Source organism: Ammospiza nelsoni, chromosome 20, assembly GCF_027579445.1.
Source record: "Ammospiza nelsoni isolate bAmmNel1 chromosome 20, bAmmNel1.pri, whole genome shotgun sequence".
In the NCBI taxonomy this organism is placed as follows: Eukaryota; Metazoa; Chordata; class Aves; order Passeriformes; family Passerellidae; genus Ammospiza; species Ammospiza nelsoni.
In genome coordinates this window covers 1,355,828-1,376,051 of record NC_080652.1, presented here as the reverse complement: position 1 = coordinate 1,376,051, position 20,224 = coordinate 1,355,828, and the positions used below count along the sequence as shown (strand labels likewise).

Below are 20,224 nucleotides of genomic sequence, written 5' to 3'. Positions count from 1 at the left end.
GGCCCCGCGACAGGGAGCGGCACCCTCAGGGAGAGCAAAGGTCCGATGGGGATGAGCCAGAGCCCTGCACCGCCACCCACGCTCCAGAGGCAGGAGGTGGCACTCACCCAGCACAACCCTGGGCACCCGTGGGCACCTTGGGAGGGTGGGCACAGCCGGGGAGCGCCCATGGGACTCTGCGGCAGTGCCCGGCTCCTCAGAGCCCTGCCCGGTGTGGGGCCGCAGCTCCCCTGCCCTGCTCACCCCCCTGCGGCTGCGGCTGAATCATTGCCCGCCGCTCCCGCCGCGTGTGCCATCGCCCCGGGGCCGGGCAGAGCCGAGGGCAGCGGTGACACACGGCACATGTGCCACCTGCCCTGCCCCGCCGAGCCCCCGGCCCGCTCGTACCGGCCGCTGTGGCCCCGGGCTGTGCCCAGGCACCGCACACCTTGGGGACACTTCTGTCCCGCGGCCGTGCCCAGGCACCGCACACCCTGGGGACACTTTTCTGTCCCGGGCAGCCCCGCCCGCGGGCTCGGCCGTGTCCCCTGCCCGCCACACGCACGGGGCAGGGCTGGTGACACCAAAGCAAACAAGGGGTGGATCTGCCCGTCCCCACTGTGCTCTGGGCAGGGAGAACAAGGGAGCTCCTTGTGCAGGGCGGGCACCGTGCAGCTGTGTCCCTGCCAGCCCCGGTCCCACCGCCCTGGCACATGTGCCAGGCAGGGGGGGCAAAGCTCTGCCAGGCCACGGCCACCCCAGCCCAGAATATCCCAGAATGGGGGTGGGATTGCAAGGGTGAGGGGCTCCCAGGCCGTGGCAGGCTCCTGGGATGGCTCCCAGGCACTGGGGGCTTCCCGTGGGATCTGTGTGCTGGCACCCCAACACTGCTGGCACCCAGTGCTCCTGGGCCTCAGTGCAGCTGGGCTCCAAGCAGGGGGGGATTCCAAGCCATGGTGGGTTCCCATTGCTGAGGGACTCCCAGGGAGTCACAGCCAGCCTGGGCAGTGTCCTGGAGCCCACCCAGCTGCCCAGCCAGGAACTTCATTTGCCAGGCCCTTCCTCAGCCTCTCCCAAAGACTCATGAAGTCTTTCCAGACAGGACAGTCATCCAGCTTGGCAGGGCTGAGCACTGCCAGTGTCCCAGACAGGCAGGAGCAGCCTGTACTGGGAACGCCTGGGCACTGCTGGATGCAGGTTGGCACTGCTGAACCCAGGCTGGCACTGCTGGATGCAGGCTGGCACTGCTGGACCCAGGCTGGCACTGCTGGACCTGGGCTGGCGCTACTGGACCCAGGCTGGCGCTGCTGGACCCGGGCTGGCAGTGGGGCACCAGGCAGCAACCAGAGCTCAGTGTGAGCTGCTGCTGCCATGAGTCAGCAGGGCAACAGTTAAGCCTGGTTTGGAGGCTTTAGAGCTGCCCTTACACACCCACCAGGGAAAGCAAGAAATGACACGGGAATCCCAGAAAAGCCTGGGTGGAGGGAAGAGGCACACCTTGGCAGGGCAGGAGAGGACTGTAATTTTATTTGCAGCAGCCTGAAGTCATCTGCAAACACAGGCACTCCTCCCAAGGCCCGGTCCCACAGAGCAGGCAGTCCTGCAGCAGCCAGGGAGCAGAGCAGCCCCAGGGAGGGACGTCAGCACACGGCGGGACAGCAGCACAACAGCGGGCTTGTTCCAGGGCGATGGCAGCAGCCCCAGCCCAGAGCCCAGCCTGGAGGAGCTCCAGCACAGGGGAGAGCCAGCAGCTCCTCCCCCCTTCCTCCAAGCCCTGGGAGCTGCCAAAGGCCAATGCTGGGCCTCTGCCTCCCAGCAAGGTGCCCGAGGGCAGCCCCACCGCTGGACCCGTCTCTGGATGCAGATGGGACAAGAGGGTGTGCCCAGCACCCCACAAGCCTGGCAGGAGGAACAGAATGGGGCTGGGGATTTCCTGGCACAGGGATGTTAATGCCCACATGCATGCTGTGCCATCAGGTGCTGCCCTGGAGCACGGCCCAGCACTCTGCCATGCTTTGGCTGTTTGTTTTTCCCGTTTCCATCGCTCTGCCCCATGGGCAGCGTGGTGAGGAGGAGCAGGATCCAGATGTAGTTTGGGGCAGAGGCCAGCAGCACCCCCTGTGATGCTGTGGGAGGGGGCATGCTCATTTCTGGGCAGGTGGGTCCCAGTGCCAGCTGGAGGCTTGTCCCTGGCTCCTCTGCTCCAGGACAGTGATGATGATGATGATGTCCTCCTCTGCCATGCACACAGGGCTGCCAGCATCCAAACCCAGCCTCGAGCACTGGGCACTGCCTGCCCCTTGCCAGGGTGGAGTTCCCAGCACAGGGACACTGGCAGGGGCTCAGTGCAGGATCACAGGCTCAGTGCTGCCCCTTCTCCAGTGCAGTCACTTCTTGGTGACACCTGTCCTGGCACACATCATCCTTATGGCCCACCTGGCAGGTGCCCATCGCCAGCACATCTGGCTGCAGAGTTCACAAGTAAAAAGCAACGTCAGTCCAGGCAGTGCCAGCTCTGCCAGGGGTGCCCAGGCCAGCAGCCATGTCCCTGTGGGGTCACCTGGCCCCATGCCATGGTCACACATCCTGTGTATGCAGGGAGGGCCCTTAGGAGATGACACAGCAGCACTTAGGGCACCAGGAGCAGCACCTGCAGCAGCCACATCTCCTGCCAGCCTCCGGCTCCTGGCCCTTGGGTGCCTTGTCCAGGCTCACGGTGTAGAAGGAGGCAGACGAGTCCCCATTGTGCATCCTCAGGCTGCCGTAGGGGTTGTAGGGACGGGACCAGGACTTGTCTGTGGAGATGTCTGGGCTGTTGCAGCCATTGGCGAGCTCTGTGTGCCCCCCGGTGCCGTAGGAGGGCACGGCCGCGGGGTTGGCGATGACGGTGGGCTCGTCTCTCAGGTAGCGAGTGATGAAGCTCTGCTGGAACTGCTCCCGCGGGATGTTGACGCTGGCGTAGGGGTTCTGCACGGTGACTCCCCGATCCATGTCCCTGCCCCTTGTCAGGCACTGCCCACCCCTGCGGGACAGAGCCCCTGTCACCCCCGGCAGACCCCCTGGACCCCCTGGTTTGGGTGAGAGCAGAGCTGTGCTCCCCCTCCCTGCCCCCCCAAGGGACCCCCACAAGGTACACGAGGACCCACCAGAGCCGGGAGGGGAGGCAGGAGCGGGGGGCAGGGGGTGAGCAGGGCACGGGGGGCAGGAGGGGAGGCTGAGTGGGGCAAAGAGTGCAGGTGGGGCAGTGGGGTGGGGATCTCTAGGGAGACACAGTGCAGGACGAAAGAAGTGGGGGGAGGAGCGGGAGGAAAGGGGGTGCAGGGGAGTGGAAAGGCAGAGGGGAGATGGGACAGGGCAGGGACAGCTGGGGAGGGAAGATGGGACAGGACAGGGAATGTCGGGATGGGGGTTGGGGACGGGGCAGCGGTGGGAGCTGGGGAATCGGGGCGGGGGGCGCAGAGCAAGGAGGAGGGCAGGCAGGGGAAGGGGCGCAGGGGGAGCGGGCAGGGCACGGGCACGGTGGGGCAGCGATCCCCGGGACTCACCGAGCGCGGCTCCGGCCGCTGCGGGGCCGCTCTGCCCCGGCTGCGCTTCCTCCTGCACGGCCCGCCCCGAGCGGCGCCGCCCCGAGCCACAGACAGACAGACGGACCGGCCTGCAGACAGACAGACCGGCCCCGAGAGAGCGGGGCAGGGACAGCCCACAGCCAGCACCCGCCCCCCGGCCAGCCCCAACACAGCCACCAGCCCAGCCCATGGGCACCGGCGCAGGGCAGGGCACAGGGAACTGGGCATGGGGCAGTGGGCACAGGGAACTGGACAGAGGCACAGGGAACTGAGCACTGGGCACAGGGAACTGGACGGGGGCACAGGGAACTGGGCAGTGGGCACAGGGAACTGAGTGCTCGGCAGTGGGCACAGGGAACTGGACAGAGGCACAGGGAACTGGGTAGTGGGCAGTGGGCACAGGGAACTGGGAACTGGGCAGTGGGCACAGGGAACTGAGTGCTCGGCAGTGGGCACAGGGAACTGGACAGTGAGCACAGGGAACTGGGCACTGGCCACAGGGAACTGAGCAGTGGGCACAGGGAACTGGGCACTGGGAACTGAACAGTGGGCACAGGGAACTGGGCACTGGGAACTGGACAGGGGGCACAGGGAACTGGGCACCTGACAGTGGGCACAGGGAACTGGGCACTGGGCAGTGGGCATGGACACTGCTCAGGTGGCACTGGTACCACAGCTGGACAGGGACACTTGGCACTGGACAGGGGTATTGGGCACCGGGCAAGGCCACCAGTACCGAGGCACCAAACCAGCACCACCCACTGGTACCAGGAACTGGGCACCAGCAGTGGGTACCAGCACCAGCACCGGCATTCGCACCAGCACCACACAGTGCACAGAGAGACCACACAGAGCGGGCAGTGCCACCATGCACTGTCACCACCACCAGAACTGGCACTCACACTGGTACAGCCAGCAGTGCCACCCCCAGGCACCAGCAGCACTGTGTGCCATGCACCGGGCACTGAGCTCTGCACACTGGCACCAGCACTGGCACCACTCTGGTTTGGGCAGTGAACAGGGACTGGCATGGGGACACTGCACTCCTCAGGTCTGTGGGCACATGCAAACCCCGAGCACGAGGCACTGGGCAGAGGGCACGGTGCCCATGTCCTGAGCACTGGGCAGGGCACAGCAGCTCTGCACCCTCTGCAGCTCCCAGCCCCCTGCCAGGCTCTGCCTGCCCCCATGGGCACCCAGGGTCCCACAGCCCCTGCCAGGCTCTGAGACCCAGTGCCAGGGCTCTGCTGGGGTCTCATCCCTGCAGCACAGCTTGGTTGGGGGTGGCCTTGTGCCCCCAACAGGGCCTTTTCCAGGGTGGCTTCGGGGCTTTCCAGGGCACCGCTGGCTGGTGACACCCACGAGGATGGATGGAGTGAGGACGTGGCTGTGCCAGGGCAAGGAGAGGGTTGCTGGCACCCGTGCCAGTCCCTGGCACCAGAAGTGCTGCAGTAGAAAAGATGCAGACATTCAGCAGCCTCCACCCTGCCCCAGCCATGGCCCCCACAGTGCCTTGTGCAGAGCCTCAGCACCTTCCCACAAGCAGTTCTGGGCAGAGCCTGCCCCTCCCTGAGCCCAGGGATGATGGCACAGCGTCCTCCTGGACAGGCCAGGGACAAACACCTCAAACTGCAGCTGAAGCTGCTGGCAGTGAATTCCATTTCCCACACACTTTGCAAAGGGAAAAGCCACTTCCTTCTGGCCATCCCTCTGACAGCAGAAAATATTCCCTGACGAGTAAGGGCTGCCCAGGCCAGACCCTTGGAACCCATGGAACAAGCAGGAGAGCTCCAGAGGGCGATGGGAGCCTGCCTGCCCTGGCAGCACTGCCCAATGCCCATCCCTGCCCAATGCCCATCCCTGCCCGATGCCCATCCCTCCCCAATGCCCATCCCTGCCCGATGCCCATCCCTGCCCAATGCCCAGCTCCTGCCCAATGCCCATCCCTGCCCAATGCCCATCCCTGCCCAATGCCCATCCCTGCCCGATGCCCATCCCTGCCCAATGCCCAGCTCCTGCCCAATGCCCATCCCTGCCCAATGCCCAGCTCTGCCCAATGCCCAGCTCCTGCCCAATGCCCAACTCCTGCCCAATGCCCAGCTCCTGCCCAATGCCCAGCTCTGCCCAATGCCCAGTTCCTGCCCAATGCCCAGCTCTGCCCAATGCCCAGTTCCTGCCCAATGCCCAGCTCCTGCCCAATGCCCATCCCTGCCCAATGCCCAGCTCTGCCCAATGCCCAGCTCCTGCCCAATGCCCAACTCCTGCCCAATGCCCAGCTCCTGCCCAATGCCCAGCTCTGCCCAATGCCCAGTTCCTGCCCAATGCCCAGCTCTGCCCAATGCCCAGTTCCTGCCCAATGCCCAGCTCCTGCCCAATGCCCATCCCTGCCCAATGCCCAGCTCCTGCCCTCCCTCTGGGGCTGATCTCCTGTCCCTGAGCCCACTGGGCTGGCACCTCCCAGAGTGGGGGTTCCCTGCAGGGAGACTCAGCAATCTTCCAGGTGGTGGAGGGAAAGGAAGAGGGAGGCCTGGGATTTTTTGGGGGGAGAAGCTGACCCTCCTCTGCGCCCCCATTGAGAGGGGGCCTCATGCACTTCTGTGCCTCAGTTTCCCCTCCGAGACTGCCAGTGGGGGTGCAGCAGAGCTCTCTGTGCAGCGACACATCAGCCCCACAGCACGCAGGGGTCTGAAAGCTGCAGAACTCCTGCACAGACCCCTCGGGGCTTTCCTGCCACCGCAGGGTCACCTCGAGGGGAGTCACCAGCAGCCCCTGTCCCTTCACCGGGCCTCACTGCTGCCCCGTTTTCCCATCTGGAGCTGTTTCCCCACAGAGAAACTCATCAGTCTGACTAAGCAGGAACAGAAAAAGGCAAATCCTCCGCCCAGGCGTCCCGCGGTGCCCCAGCCCCGCCCGGCGTGTCCCTGCCTGCGCAGGGGATGTCGCTGTGGCTCTCTCCAGCAGCGCCTTCCCCTTCCTCGCAGAGCCTCAGCACGGGCTGGGTTTGTCTTTTAGCTCCAGATTTCCATGCCCAGCGTGTTCTGAACAGCTCTGCTTGCAGGGAGCTGCGGGACAGGCACAGCCCAGGGACCTGCAGCCCCCGTGTCCCGAACGCCTTCCCTCTGCCAGGGCTGCTGTGAAAAATGCATGCATTTTATGATTGGCTTTTCACAAATATTAAAATGAATGAATATTATATGTGTTGTGTTAGAAAGAAATGCTGTATTAATTCTCTTAAGTACTGTGTTAAATATGGTTTTAGGTTATGAAAATTGTTAAAATAGAAACTATGCTATGTAAGATGCTTTGTTTAACAGAAGGGGCTTGCAGCGAGATAGCAGCCACAGGACACTTAGATCTTTCAGAGAAAGGGAATTTATTGCCTTCTAATCAGAAGAAACAAATTTCTTCCCGCCTTGGAGGCGCTGTTAGGATTGAAGGAAGAAGCTGACACTGACCAGACAGAATCCTGTGTTTGAATGGAATTTATGCATCATGTATGAGCTGTATGAATATGCAACGGACTATTGTTCTTAAGGGTTAATCCTTTGTTAACGTGGGTCCTTTTTTGGGCTCATTCTGCCCAGAAAAAGGTACCCGGACGTCCGTAACTCTTTGCTTTTATTGTCTCATATTGTCCTAATTCAATTTGTCCAAATTGTTATTACTCTAATTGTGTTACTATTCTTTTGACCCATTTTATTACTATTAAACTTTTTAAAATTTTAAAAACAAGTGATTGGTGTTTTCACAGCTGCCACATGCGGGTCACCTCAGGGAGCCCCGGCTGGGGACATCCCTCAGCTGCTGCAGATCCCAGTGCCAGCCGCGATCTGCGGTGCCTCCATGCCGGGGACGTCTCTCGGCTCTCCCAGCACCCAGCTCCCATCCCACAGGCACCTCCTGGATGTCCTCATTTCTCTCAGGGCAGATCTGTGGCAGCCTCAGGTGAGGAGAGGTCTCACCAACTCTAATTGGGAGCCTGGAGTTCAAACATTTCATTTCTTGCCAAGCTCCAAGGGCCACATCCAGAAATCGTGTGTTGATCCTTGGAGGATTTATAGACGATGGAGGATCCTCAGGTGGAAAAGTCGCTGCACCAAAGCTCAAGCTGCTGGTTTGGAGTTGTCCCATGTGGGATTCCCCAAGCTGGGAGCCAGAAGGTGCTGCAGAGCTGTGCCCTCCTTGAGTAAATGGAAGAGCTGAGCTAATGTGAGGCTCTCTGTGGCTTAAAACCAGCCTCATTTCCTGCAATTGTTTGTAGGGGGAAAAGAAATAAACAGAAAAAACCAACCAAAAGCTCAATGCCCACCCTGGTGATGTCGTGTGCTGGGGGTGATGGAGAGGGAGCTTCTCAGAGATGCCACTCCAGAGGAATGGTGGTGTGAGGAGGAGCCTGGGAGAACCAGGAGGGGGGGGGGGAAAGCCAACCATGGCAATGACTTGTGAACTTGCTGGGAGCCTGAAAATGAGGGGGCAGCCCTGTGCAGGGGCTGGGTTCCCAGCAGGGGCTGCAGGGGCCGGAGCATCCCCAGACATGGGACATGAGCCAGGAGGAAAATCCCTGTGAATTCTCAGGAATTCTCAGTCTCACTGCATGGATTCCATGGGTAACCACGGCAGGGCACCCACAGCCCCTGGCCTGTGTGACCCAGCACAAGCTCTTGGGAGTTTTTGGAACTGCAGGGATCCCTTGGCTGCTGGGATCCTGCAAATCCTCCCCTAACTGGGGTGCCTCAGCTCGCTGGTGCTTCACACACAGCAAAAGGCACATTTATTTTGTAAAAAATCACCCATACAAACAAACCAACCAGAAAGCCACAGGCACGTCCTGCTCCTGGGCCTCTTTTTGCTGGGGACAGGTATTTGTGCTCTTTTTGCTGGGGACAGGTATTTGTGCCCTTTTTGCTGGGGACAGGTATTTGTGCTCTTTTTGCTGGGGACAGGTATTTGTGTCCTTTTTGCTGGGGACAGATATTTGTGCCCTATTTGCTGGGGACAGGTATTTGTGTCCTTTTTGCTGGGGACAGGTATTTGTGCTCTTTTTGCTGGGGACAAGTATTTGTGCCCTTTTTGCTGGGGACAGGTATTTGTGCTCTTTTTGCTGGGGACAGATATTGTCTGGCATCCCAGCTCTGGACCTTCCCCAGTCCAGCTCCTCCCGGGGCTGTCTCAGGCACCAGAATGAAGAACGCCCGAGCCAGCCCCGTGTGTGAGCAGCTCCGGGGCTCGCGGCCGTGCAGTGCCCGCCGCAGGCACAGGAGGGTGGTGATGCTCTGCGCAGCCCGGCCCTGCCGGAGGATGATGAAGGGCGACGCTTCCTGAGAGGAAGGCTTTGCCACCCGCGGAGGGGACAGCTCGGGGAGCCCCGGAGCAGATGGTGGCCGCTCACCAAACCTTGGGGGGCTGAAGGCTCCGCTGAAGCTCAGGAGAGCCCGTGTGAGGGCTCCCAACGGGGAGGGGTTGGGCCAGTGCAGAGATGGGAGGGCAGCCCCCAAATTCGGGCTGTGTGAAACACATGGGGGATGATTCCCTCCGGGACATCCCACCGTGGAACGCAGCCGTGCGAGGTCTTCTTCAAGGCTTTGACCTTAATTCTCAGCTGCCTCTTCGCTAAAATCAGAGTGAGGCCCGGGGGATGGAAGGAGAGATCACAGGGAGTGGGAGGCACCCGTGGGGTGAGCACCCCACAGGGGAACCCACGGACCAGAGTCACCAGCACCGGGGCTCAGGGGTCAGTGAGGGTGCCATGGGGGGATGCCACTGCTGCAGGTCTGAGGGTCTCCATAGGGGGCACAGAGCAGGACCCAGGGGTAAAGCTGCCAGAGACGGGGACCTGGGGGCTCATGGAAGCTGCAGGATTTGGTGTTCTGTGCCCTTGAGCAGCACAGCCCCTCACTAACAGCCCGGGTGGGAAACTGCAGCACAACATCCAGCCTGTGTCCCCAGGCCTGTGCCCAGCATGCCATGGGCAAAGGCCCTGCCTGCTTGTCTGCCCGGGCCATGCCAGGAGCTCCCACAGCTCCCGGCTCCCTCTCGGGGGAAGCCGTGTGTCCCAAAGGGTGGCAGCAGCTTCTAAAGCCCAAACGGAGCCTGGAAGCGACCTGCCGAGGCTGCTCGTGGGAGGGATCTCCTGCGGGGCCGGAATGTGCCCCGTGCCTGGCTCAGCAGCTGGGCACACCCCGGGCTGCCCTGGCCCCGCTCCCCGTGCCAGCCCGGCCGCAGCTCCGTGCGGGAGCAGCTCAGGCTCCTCTGCAAGAGGCGGCCCTGCCGAGGCTGCTGCTCCCCATGAGCACAGAGCGGGCTGGCAGAGCCCCAGCGTCCCCTGCCAGCGCCATTCTGCCCTCCCGATGGGACATCCCGGCCCCCCTGCGGGCTCCCGGCCGGCCAAAGCGATGCACAGCTGGGCCACGCGTGCTCGGGCGGGCCGTGAGCACCGTTCCCTGCCCGGCCCTGCCCTGCCCGCGGGGACAGGGACACTGCAGAGGCAGGTCCGCCGTGCCCGGGGAGCCGGGGCTGCTCGGAGCTGCTGTCAGACACCTGCGCGGGGATGCTGCAGGGCCCAGAGCCTCTCCAGCTCAGTGCCAGGCTCTCCCCTTGGCAGAGGGATGCTGCAGGGCCCAGAGCCTCTCCAGCTCAGTGCCAGGCTCTCCCCTTGGCAGAGGGATGCTGCAGGGCCCAGAGCCTCTCCAGCTCAGTGCCAGGCTCTCCCCTTGGCAGAGGGATGCTGCAGGGCCCAGAGCCTCTCCAGCTCAGTGCCAGGCTCTCCCTTTGGCAGGGGGGTGCCGCGTTCCTCAGGGATGACGAGCTGGATACAGGAGCCGCTGTCCAGGCTGGTACGGCCGCACCGACACCCCAGGAGTGGGCCTGGCCCGCCGCCGGCTCTCCCCGGGCTGCAGGAACCGGAGCGGAGCCGCTTTCCTTATCGGCCTCCCGCAGCCCCCTCCGTGCCTCTCCCCCGCGGCTCCGGCCCGGCCGCCCCCGGGTCACGGCGGGGCTTGGCAGCGGCGCGGGAAGCGAAGCATTGTGGCTGCCCACTGCGGCCCGGCCGCAGGAGAAAGCAAGGATTTCCTGGCCTGGAGCAAGTCCTTCCCGTCCCCTCCCTGCTGCTGAGAGCCTCGGGGCTGAGGGTGCGCTGTTCCCAACGGGCTGCGGACCTGGAGCCAGGGGCTGCCCTGCACGGAGCTGCTGCTGGATGTGGAAGGAAGCGGGAGGCAGCACGGATCCGGGCACCTCTGCGGGCAGTGCCAAAATCTCCCCCTCTGCTCCATCCTTCCCATGAACAAAATCCCTGCTCAGCACAGAGGTGCTCCCCTTGGTGCTCGTGCATTCTCCCCCACAATGTGCCACGGGGACAGTGGCAGCTGGGTGGCCTTGTGCCTTCCCACAGGGACTAGGAAGGGCAATTCGCCCTTTGCCAAGCTCAGCCCAGCCCCATGACAGGCGGATGGATGCTGTGGGGATCTATCTCCCTGTGCAGATCCTGCAGCAGCAAACAGCCCGGCATGTGTTCCGAGGCTGCACCTCACACAGACACCTGGAAAAGGGGCTGTAAGAGCCCAGCTGGGACACGGAGCTGGGCAGCTCACATGCACAGCCACGTTTCTTCCTGCTCAAATGTCACTTCTCCTTCCTGCGGAGGGAGCAGCCGAGGCGGGGGCAGCTGTCGCTCCCACCCCGAGCAGCCGCGTGGGCGCTGCCGCCGCTTCCGCTGTGCCGCGACCTTGTGCGGGGACTGCACCTGCCCGTGGCTTTTTTAGCACAAGGGCTGGTTTCCTGCTCTGTTTCCGTGATTTAAAGTTTCCAGTCCTGGGGATGGCTGTGGCAGAAGGGCTGTCCCTCATCTCCCGGCCTGGAGCGTTCCCAGCATTTTGCCATGCTCTCCATCCGGGCATGGGTTGGGGATGGCACCGTGCTGCCCCGGTGGAGGCTTGGCCGTGGATCCGGGGCTGCTCTCCTCACGGGGAGCCGGCAGACCCTGGGCAGCACCCAGCTGCCAGCTAAGCCCTTGGCTCCGGCTCTGTCCCAGTGGAGGTCTGGTTTCTGTCCTGCCGTCTGCTTGTCCTGCCTCGCTCCGAACAGTCCCCGTTTGTTTGCCTGGAGCCGGGGCCGCGTGCCTGGGCCGCCTGTGCACAACGGCTCCTTGTTCACCGCCTCCCTCCCCGCTCGCTCCTCGCCTGTTTTAGCAATTATCCCAATTAGCTGTGCCCTCTCCTTGCTCCCCAGCTGCACCTCGGAGCTTCATCCCTCCTGCTCCGCAGCGGTGGCGGCAGCGCTGCTGTCCGGCCCGGGCCAGGGCTGTGGGCACCTTCCTGGGTGGGAAACAGGCAGGCTGTGCAAAATCCGTGCGGAATCCCAGGGCTCTCCAATCCTCTTTGGCACTCGAGGAGGGTGAGGGAGCCGTGCCGAGCCTGCAGCTCCCGGGGCGCCGCTGGCATCTACCTCTGTTCCTTGGCATCACCCGGCTGGGTGCTGCCCGTCCTGCCCCCGCCGCACCGGTGCCCCATGAGCACGGGGGGTACCCAGACTGTTCCTGCACGCCACGACCCCCGTGCCCCCGCGGCGGCACCATCCTCTGCTCCCACAGCCCAACCGGAGCCGGGGCAGGGGGCCGAGGTTGAGGTTTGCACCCGCTGGAGAGGCTGGGACAGCCCAGGGGCCTTTCCAGAGCACCTTCGGCAATGCCGAGCTCCAGGGTCGCCTTCTCCTCTGCCCCTGAGCCCACGGGGAAGCCGGGGTGCAATCCCTGGGGAGGTGCTGGGCACAGGAGCATCCCTGCCGGCAGGGCCTAGCGAGAGGAGCAGGACCAGCTATTCCTGCGTGCTGACAGCGCCCCGTGCATCTCCCAGACTGGAAACCCAGGGCAGGCAAAGCCCTGGATCCTCTGCCCGAGCCCCTGCAATGGTCACAGCAGCGTGGGCAGCCCCTGGCAGCACCCCGGTGCGGGGACACAGCGGGGACACAATGGGGACACAGCGGGGACACAGCGGGGACACAATGGGGACACAGCGGGGACACAGTACCTGGCAGGGCAGCACCGGGGCTGCCGCTCCCGGCGGGGCTCGGAGCGCCCTGGCCGCGCTGACAGCAGCCCGGGGCTGCCGGGGTTTGATCTTTACCGCTCGAGCCGGGCTGTCTGCTCCCATTTGCGTCTGCCGAGGGAGGGCTGCGAGCGCCGGGCTGGCAGCTCCGTGCTGGCACGCAGGCAGCCGCCGGGCACGCAGCCCCCGCTGCTGCAGAGCCTCCTTCGCAGCCCTGCCAGCCCCTGTGTGCAGAGCAGGGTCCTGCAGGAGCCGGGGCTGGGTGAGCCCGGGCAGGTGGGGGCTCCCGGGGACCCCGTGTGCCTTGCTGGGGGACAGCCCTCAGCCTTGAGCCTGCACCTTCATAGCAGAGCCCTTGAGCCTGCAGCCAGCACTGCCCCTTCTTCCCCATCCGTGGGGGCTCCAGAGCACCTGGAGGGCACCGGTGCTGTGAGCTGAGCACTCTGAGCTGGGCTCCATGTCCTGCAGAGCCTCCCCTTCCCCCCCAAACACCCACACGTGCCCCCAGCAGACAGGGACATGGCTCCTGGTGGACCAGGTCTCTCTGGTTACCTCTGTCCTCTTCTGGGGACACCGCAGAGCCCCAGTAGCACCTGAGAGCTCCTGCAGCACTCTGGACATGCTGGGTCCCCTCCCCAGGTGGAGCCCTGCTTTCTGTCACATGGAATGGCCTCACATCCCCATGTCACCCGGGCTACAGCGCTCCATTGCCTCCCCATGGCCTGCACAGAGCACCAGGCTGCTGCAACTCCCTTGTGCCCAAAGGTCTCCCTGCAGCCAAGGCACAGGGCAAGGAGTCCTCTCTGGGGGAAAGCCAGGCCTCGAGGGCCTCAGCAGCATCCTGGCTCCAGGCACAGTGGCCCTGGCTCTTGGAGGACTGGAGAAATGAGGGCAATGGAAGCTCAAGCCCAGATGATGGTGTCAGCCCCAGGAACAGCCCCAGAGCTGGTGCAGCCCCCATGCCTGCCCCGTGGGGTGCAGGCCCTCCAGGGACCCTCTGCCGCAGCTCCCACACTCCCAGCTCCCACCCTTGGCAGTGCTGGGGGTTCAGCAGCTCGAGCAGGATGGTGACCCCACTCCCATCCAACCTGTCACCCCCAGGCCCATTAGCCCCCCTCCTGCCCCTCTGCAGCTCCACCCACACTCACACCAAGCCTTGGCTCAGCTTCCCCGGCTCCGAGAGCAGCAGCAGCTCCTGCAGGGCAGCCCCAGGGCCCCACAGCCTCTGGCAGAGCAGGAGCCATGCCCAGGGCCAGCTCCCAGCTGTGCACCCACACAGCCCCAGGGGGTTACACAGGGAAAACAAAACCCTCAGCTCAGCGCTCACATTCACCCAGCTGACCCAGAAATGCAGCCCTGCTGCTCCACAAAAAGCATGGGCTGCCCAAGCTGGGCAGAAGGGCCAGCAGGAGAGCCAGGGGTGCTGCCACCTGCTGAGAGCGGGGATGGGGCAGTGCAGTGTACCCTCAGGTCCTGTGGGAGCCCCAGGACAGTCACAGGGACTGCAGGATCACCCTCAGGTGCTGTTGGAGCCCCAGGACAGTCACAGGGACAGCAGGATCACCTGTGAGCACAGCCACAGCCTTGGGCTGCCCCAGAGAACGGGGGCAGCAGCCTGGAGCCAGGCAGGGCTCGCTGGGTCCCATCCACTGCCTTCAGGGAAGTTTTCCTGCAAAAGCTGAAACCGCACTGCAAAACCAAACCACTGCCAGGGTCTGGGCTGCTGCTCGGAGCTGTATCCCAGCTGAGGCAGCCCCCAGGAAGGAGGAGAAGGACCTCGGGCACCCGTGCCAGGAGCGCCGTGTCCTTCCGGGCACCCCGAGGGCACGGGCAGCCACTGCTGCTGCTGCTCCGTGCCCCAGTTTGTGCCCAGCTGTGGCATCAGGCGAGCAGCGCTGGCTCGGAGTGCCGGGCTGTCCCAAGAGCCAGAGCTCAGTGTCACCGCAGTTACCGGGCCCTCAGTGTCACCACAGTTACCGGGCCCTCAGTGTCACCGCAGTTACCGGGCCCTCAGTGTCACCACAGTTACCGGGCCCTAAGGCCCTCAGTGTCACCGCAGTTACCGGGTCCTCAATGTCACCACAGTTACCGGGCCCTAAGGCCCTCAGTGTCACCGCAGTTACCGGCCCTCAGTGTCACCGCAGTTACCGGGCCCTCAGTGTCACCGCAGTTACCGGGCCCTCAGTGTCACCGCAGTTACCGGCCCTCAGTGTCACCGCAGTTACCGGGCCCTCAGTGTCACCAGGCCCTCAGTGTCACCGCAGTTACCGGGCCCTCAGTGTCACCGCAGTTACCGGTGCCTGCCGCAGCCCCAGCCCCGGCACCGGAGCTGCCCCAGCGCCCGCACCCGCCCGGCCGTGAGGAGGAGCGGCTGCTCCCAGCCCTGGCACAGGCTCTGGTTCCTTCTGAGCCCCGAATGCCTCGGGCTCTGTCAATGCACGGGCGAGGGGAAGGCTTCTGCAGAGCTGCCATTGCTATTTCTGGGCCTGCCCTGTCCTGTTTTCCTTGGACACGAGATGTTTTCCGAAGGATGTGGGTCTTCCTTGCAGCCTCTCAGCCCTGAAACGCAGCTCCAGGTCCTTGTGGTCATCCCTGCCTGGGCCAGCAGTCCCTGGGGAGCTGCAGAACCCGCATACACACACACACTCACACACACACACACACACACACACAAACACTCATTCCCCAGTAGCACTGCAGGACTGGGAAGGAGTTTCTGACATAGCTGTGCTGCTGTGGGGTCACCAGCCAGATGTGAACTTCTCCAGGGACTGTGCCTGCCTGGGGCTAGGGAAGATGCAGCCTCAGATGTAAAAGGGGGCTCTGATGGGAGCAACAGGGCCCGTGGCTCAGAGTGTGGCCACTTTGTCACTCTGCACCTCATGCAGGGCAGCTTTGAAAGACATCCCACCTCCTCCCTGTGCCCTGGTCTGCTGTTTGACCCTCAAAGACAAAAGGATTTTCCCTGTGCAGCTACAGGGAACTACATCTGGAATTTCCCATGTCCTCGCTTGTGGCTACAGAGCCCCATCCTCCCTGCTCTCAGGAGGTAACTGTGGAGAGCAGTACATCTTGCATCAGTACATTTTCCATCAGTACATTTTCCATCAGTGTTCTTCTCTGGCAGCTGAGCAACCCCAGGTCTGCACAATGAGTTGGTGGGGAGGGGAATGAAGGTCACCACCCCCGAGGAGAGAGAGGATGTGCTCCCTCTGCCCCTGAACCCTTCACCTCCCCCAGCCCATGTGCATCCCCCTCCTCTTGCTCCTTCCTCCTGTTCAGGGCAGCACCAGCAAGGTGGGCCCCTCTTCACACCCAGGGTTCACAGAAGTGGCCACAATATTAATCACTAATAGTAAAAATAATGATTAAACCTCTTGGAATCTGTTGGGGCATTACAAACATCCGTAGCCTTCAGGATGCTCAGGGTACCACGTGTGCATCTCAAGGTTTGTGTGTGGCTTCAAACACTTTGGAGATCTCACTTCTCTCGTGGTGGGGTCTCTGTGGACAGCTGCAAGCCTAGGAACCAGCCCATGACAGCCCCCACCATGGCTTTAGGATTGATGCAAGAGCATCAGTGGTCAGGTCCTGACCACCAGCAACCAACCCACAGCCTGCTTTAAGCAGCAGCCACGGAGCAGCTCTGCAGCAGCTGGGGCATCCTTCAGCTACCAGCTGGCAACAAGAGGCTGCTGCTTTCTTGGCAGATATTTCAGCAGCATTCCTCCTTCAAAATGGTGTTTGCTGTGCCGGCAAGCTGCACAGACAGCTCCTCTGGTGGTTTGGTGGATCACTGTGCCCTGCTTTCCTCTCCTGTGAGGGTCTGTGCTGGGCTCTTGTGGCCACCTCAGACAGCCTGGAGGGTCTCAGCCTGGCATGGTCTGGCTGGGGGTCCCTCCTGCTGGTGCCCTGCCCCAGGAAGGAGAGGCAGAGGTGCCCAGAGGGTGAAAACTCGGCAGTGGGTCCCACATCCATCCCTCCTGGGCAGATCCTGGCATTGCCCCGCACAGACCTGCAGGGAAAGCTGCTCTCTTGCAAAGCTGGGGATGAGCTCACGGCTTTGTGGGTGAATTATCTGTGTGATGAGTGATTCACCAGAGCAAAACAAGATTGGTGTGAGAAACAGACGGGATTTTGGGAAGAGCTGTGGATGTGTGCAGGACCCGGACAAGCAAACTCGGTGACGAGAGCAGCAGGGAGCAAAGAAAGGTGGCAGCAAAGCCTGAGGTGCTGCCACAGGAGCATGGACAGCGTGGATGGGGGTCTGCGTGTGGGACAGCAAGGTCTGGCACACAGGGAGATGCCAGCTCACCCAAGTGGGGTGGAAAGAAAAGCCTCAGGTGCCACCACAGGGCAAGGCTGGCACCAAGCAAGAGCGGGGCCATCCTCTCAGAATCCTTCCCACAGGTGCCAGAAATCCACAAGGGCAATAAAATCCTGAGCAAACAGCTAGATGGCTGAGCAGGTGATGGCTGATGGTGAGGAAGACATTTAGGGGCAAATTATCTTCTGGCTTCACCATTCACCTCAGCAAAGCCTGGCCAGCAGTGTTACAGCTCCCAGCACATCTACAGAGCAAAGGTTTCAAACTGATCCAGTCAAGACACTGGATAGGAATGAGCTTTGCAGAAAGAAGCTGTGCTTTAACACAAGGCCAACACCAGCTGAATTAGAACAAAAACCTCCTGATTACAAACAGCAAAACCTTGTTCATCTGGGACAAAGGGAATCCACTGGCAGAGCTGCTCCTGCATGTCTGTTTAAGGAATGCTGGACCCAGGACAGCAGGTACAACTGAGCTGAGGAGCAACCTCTGAACCCAAAGGTGTCCTTGGCCTGCTGACAAGGTCTCTGGAAATGGTAAAATATATCAGTGCTGCTTGTTAAACCCAGGAGAGCACCCCTATCACATCAGCAGAGGTCAGAAGGCATCCTGAGGATATCCAGCCAAAATATGTACATTTATGATAACACTCAATGCAATAGGTTTTTATAAAAGATAATGCAACATGTTCATATGCCAAAGTTAGGTGTTAAACCAGGAGTAAGAGACAGGACCCAAAGGCAGAGGTGGCCACAGGGCTGAGGTTCGGTAGGGTCAGCACTCAAGTCTGAGCCACACAGACCCAAAGAGAGATAGAAGGTTTGGGTTTTGAAGGATGAGATTTTTTTCAGTTTGGGTAGAAAGCAGAGATCTTGGTGAACCAACTCAGCAGAGGAAAGGGAAAAGCTCTGCATTGAGCATGCAAAGCAGAGGCAGTGCCATTGGGGCAACAGGAAGATCCCAGCACCTTGGCACAAACACACTCTTATTCAGCAGAAAAAATGCCCAATGTAATTTATGATTATTTTTAAATAGAGCTGTTGCTTAACTCATGGAATAGCAGCATAATAGCACACGGTGTAGCTGGGTCAGCACGGGGATGCCATATGAATTAATAACAGAAAATAGCTCGTGCTCGCTCACTTCCTGCAATTTCCTGTGCTCAGTGAGCTCAGGCGTAAGATCTCAGCTCTTGCATCTGCACCCAGGCACGTTAGCAGGGAAGGCAGGAGCACCTGACACAGGGAGGATGGGGAGCATGGAGGGAATCCCTGTTCAGCGTGTGCCAGGCAGCAGCAGCAGCCTCACATTGATTTCAGCAGTGAGCAGATCAAAGAACAGCACTTAGAGGTGCCAGAGGCATTCAAAAATCCCAAAAATCCCTTATGCACTGAGAGAAACTCCCAGATGAAGAACTCAGCCATTGTCAAGAAGGGACCATGGATTTCCAGGTGGAGTGATGCTGCAGGGTCCCCAGGGAGAACCTGACTCCAGGGTCAGTCTGGCCTGGGAATTGGGCACAGCTGAGCCCTTGGGGGACCCTTGGGGAATCCTCACGCCCAGGCGGCGTTGGTCATCTCTTCCAGGTCAGGAAGAGGCACCTGGGTGAGATTTTTATCATCACTGTGTGGGTGAGAAGATCATCTCTGGGCTGCATAAGGCCTGGCAGAGCTGTGAAATGTGCAACCTCCAGCTCCTGTGTCCATGCCACTGATGGCAGGGCCAGAGGACAGCCAAGGTGTGAGGACAGTGTGGCTGTGGGGACACAGCAGCTGCAGGACCATGCAGACCCCTCCTTACAGGGGCTGGGTCTTTGCTGCAGCAAGGCTGGAGGGTCAGCAAGCAGGGGCTGGGCAGGGCAATCCTCAGGGAGGGCACAAAAGCCCAGGCTCAATCCTGGAGGAATATAAAAAACTAAAAAATAGCAATGGGGAACACGAGCAGGGGAACCCCAGCAGCACCCAAAGGAGCCTGGTGAGCACCCAGCAGCATCCTGCTCCAGCCAGGACTGGGTTTGGGATCGGGTTTGGGTTTAAGTGTGCACATCCTGGGTCACAGCTCATGGGAGGGCTCTCTGTGGGGTTGTCTGCTCGTTTTGGCCATTTGCCTGTGGGGTCCCCATTCTGGAGGCACCCACAGCAGGGGGAGAAGGCAGCCTGGCCTCTAACAGAGGACATCCGTGCCTCTCACATCTGCAGGAGCCAGGAAGCATGGGCCAGGAGTCATCTGCTCAGGGCACCTTGTGGGGTGTCCCCAGCCTGTGGGGTCCTGTCTGCCTGTGCCACTGTGGGGGTCACACCAGCACGCCCATGGCTATGAGCAACAGTCCCCAGCACTCTGCAGGACCTGCCAGCATTGCTGGCATCCCCCACCCGCCACACTGAGCCCACCGTGTCCCCAGGGTCCGATGAGCCCCTGTGCCCAGAGCCCCGGAGCTCAGCAGGGCCTGGGGGCTCTCAGGGCCCCCTCTGCTCCCCCGACAGCCGCGGCCATGGGTCCCAGGGGACAGTGTGGGGCGCACGGCTGATCTGGCAGTGGGAAAAGCAGTGGTGGGGGAATTCCTGCCTGTCCGACCTCTCCCCATTCCCAGGGGCTGCAGGGGCTGCTGGCAGGGCCCCCCACCCCGACGCTGCCCCACAAGCGCGGCCCCGGCGCCGCGGAGCCGCTCGGAGCGGCGCTGGTGCTGAGTCACCGCGGGCCCCTCGGAGCCACCCGCGGGGCCCGGCCGGCCCGGGAGAGCGAGCGGGCCCGGGGAGGGCTCGGGGGCGGCTGCGGGGAGAGGGGGTGCGGGGCGAGAGGGGCTGTGGGGAGCGGGATGTGTGGGACCAGGGGAGCGGGTCGGGGCAAGGAGGGATGTGCGGGGCGGTGAAGGGGTGCGGGGCGGGGAGGGGGCGTGCGGGAGGGGATGCGGGGCGGGGAGGGGGTGTGCTGGGCGTCAGGCGCTACGGCCGGCGGGCCCCGGCGCTGCTGAGCGAGAGAAATGTGAGGCGGCTGCACCACTGCGGCGGCACTGCGGGCGGCGGCGGGAGCGCGCAGCAGCGCCCGCGCCGCCGGGCCCCGGGAACGGCGGGCACGGAGCCGCCGCTGCCTGCCCGCTGCTGCCCGCCGCTGCCTGCACCTGCCCAGGGGCACAGCGGGGCCTGGCATCAGCCCCCCGCAGCCCGCGCCGCCGCCCGGGGGTGTTGCATCAGCCCCGCGCCCAGCCGGGCTCCGCGGCCGGGGGCGGCGGGGGGAGCCGGGGCAGGGCACGAAGGAGCCCCCGGAGCGGCAGCGGCCGTACCTGCCGGCTCCCCCGGCCGCCGGTCCCCGCCGAG

General features: G+C 62.6%; 1 protein-coding gene across 1 annotated transcript; it reads right to left on the bottom strand.

Moving 5' to 3' along the window:
- Positions 1-1,612: 1,612 nt before the first annotated feature.
- CYSRT1 (cysteine rich tail 1) lies at positions 1,613-3,571 on the bottom strand. Its single transcript, XM_059486531.1, has 2 exons — positions 3,525-3,571; positions 1,613-3,001 (listed from the first exon to the last, which is right to left on the bottom strand). Exon 2 carries the CDS (start codon positions 2,968-2,970, stop codon positions 2,587-2,589), a length of 384 nt encoding a protein of 127 aa, XP_059342514.1. The 5' UTR covers positions 2,971-3,001; positions 3,525-3,571; the 3' UTR covers positions 1,613-2,586.
- Between the last annotated feature and the right edge of the window lie 16,653 nt (positions 3,572-20,224).

Coding starts and splice junctions, on each gene's coding strand:
- CYSRT1 (XM_059486531.1), bottom strand. CDS start 2,970: ATGGATCGGGGAGTCACCGTGCAGAACCCCTACGCCAGCGTCAACATC.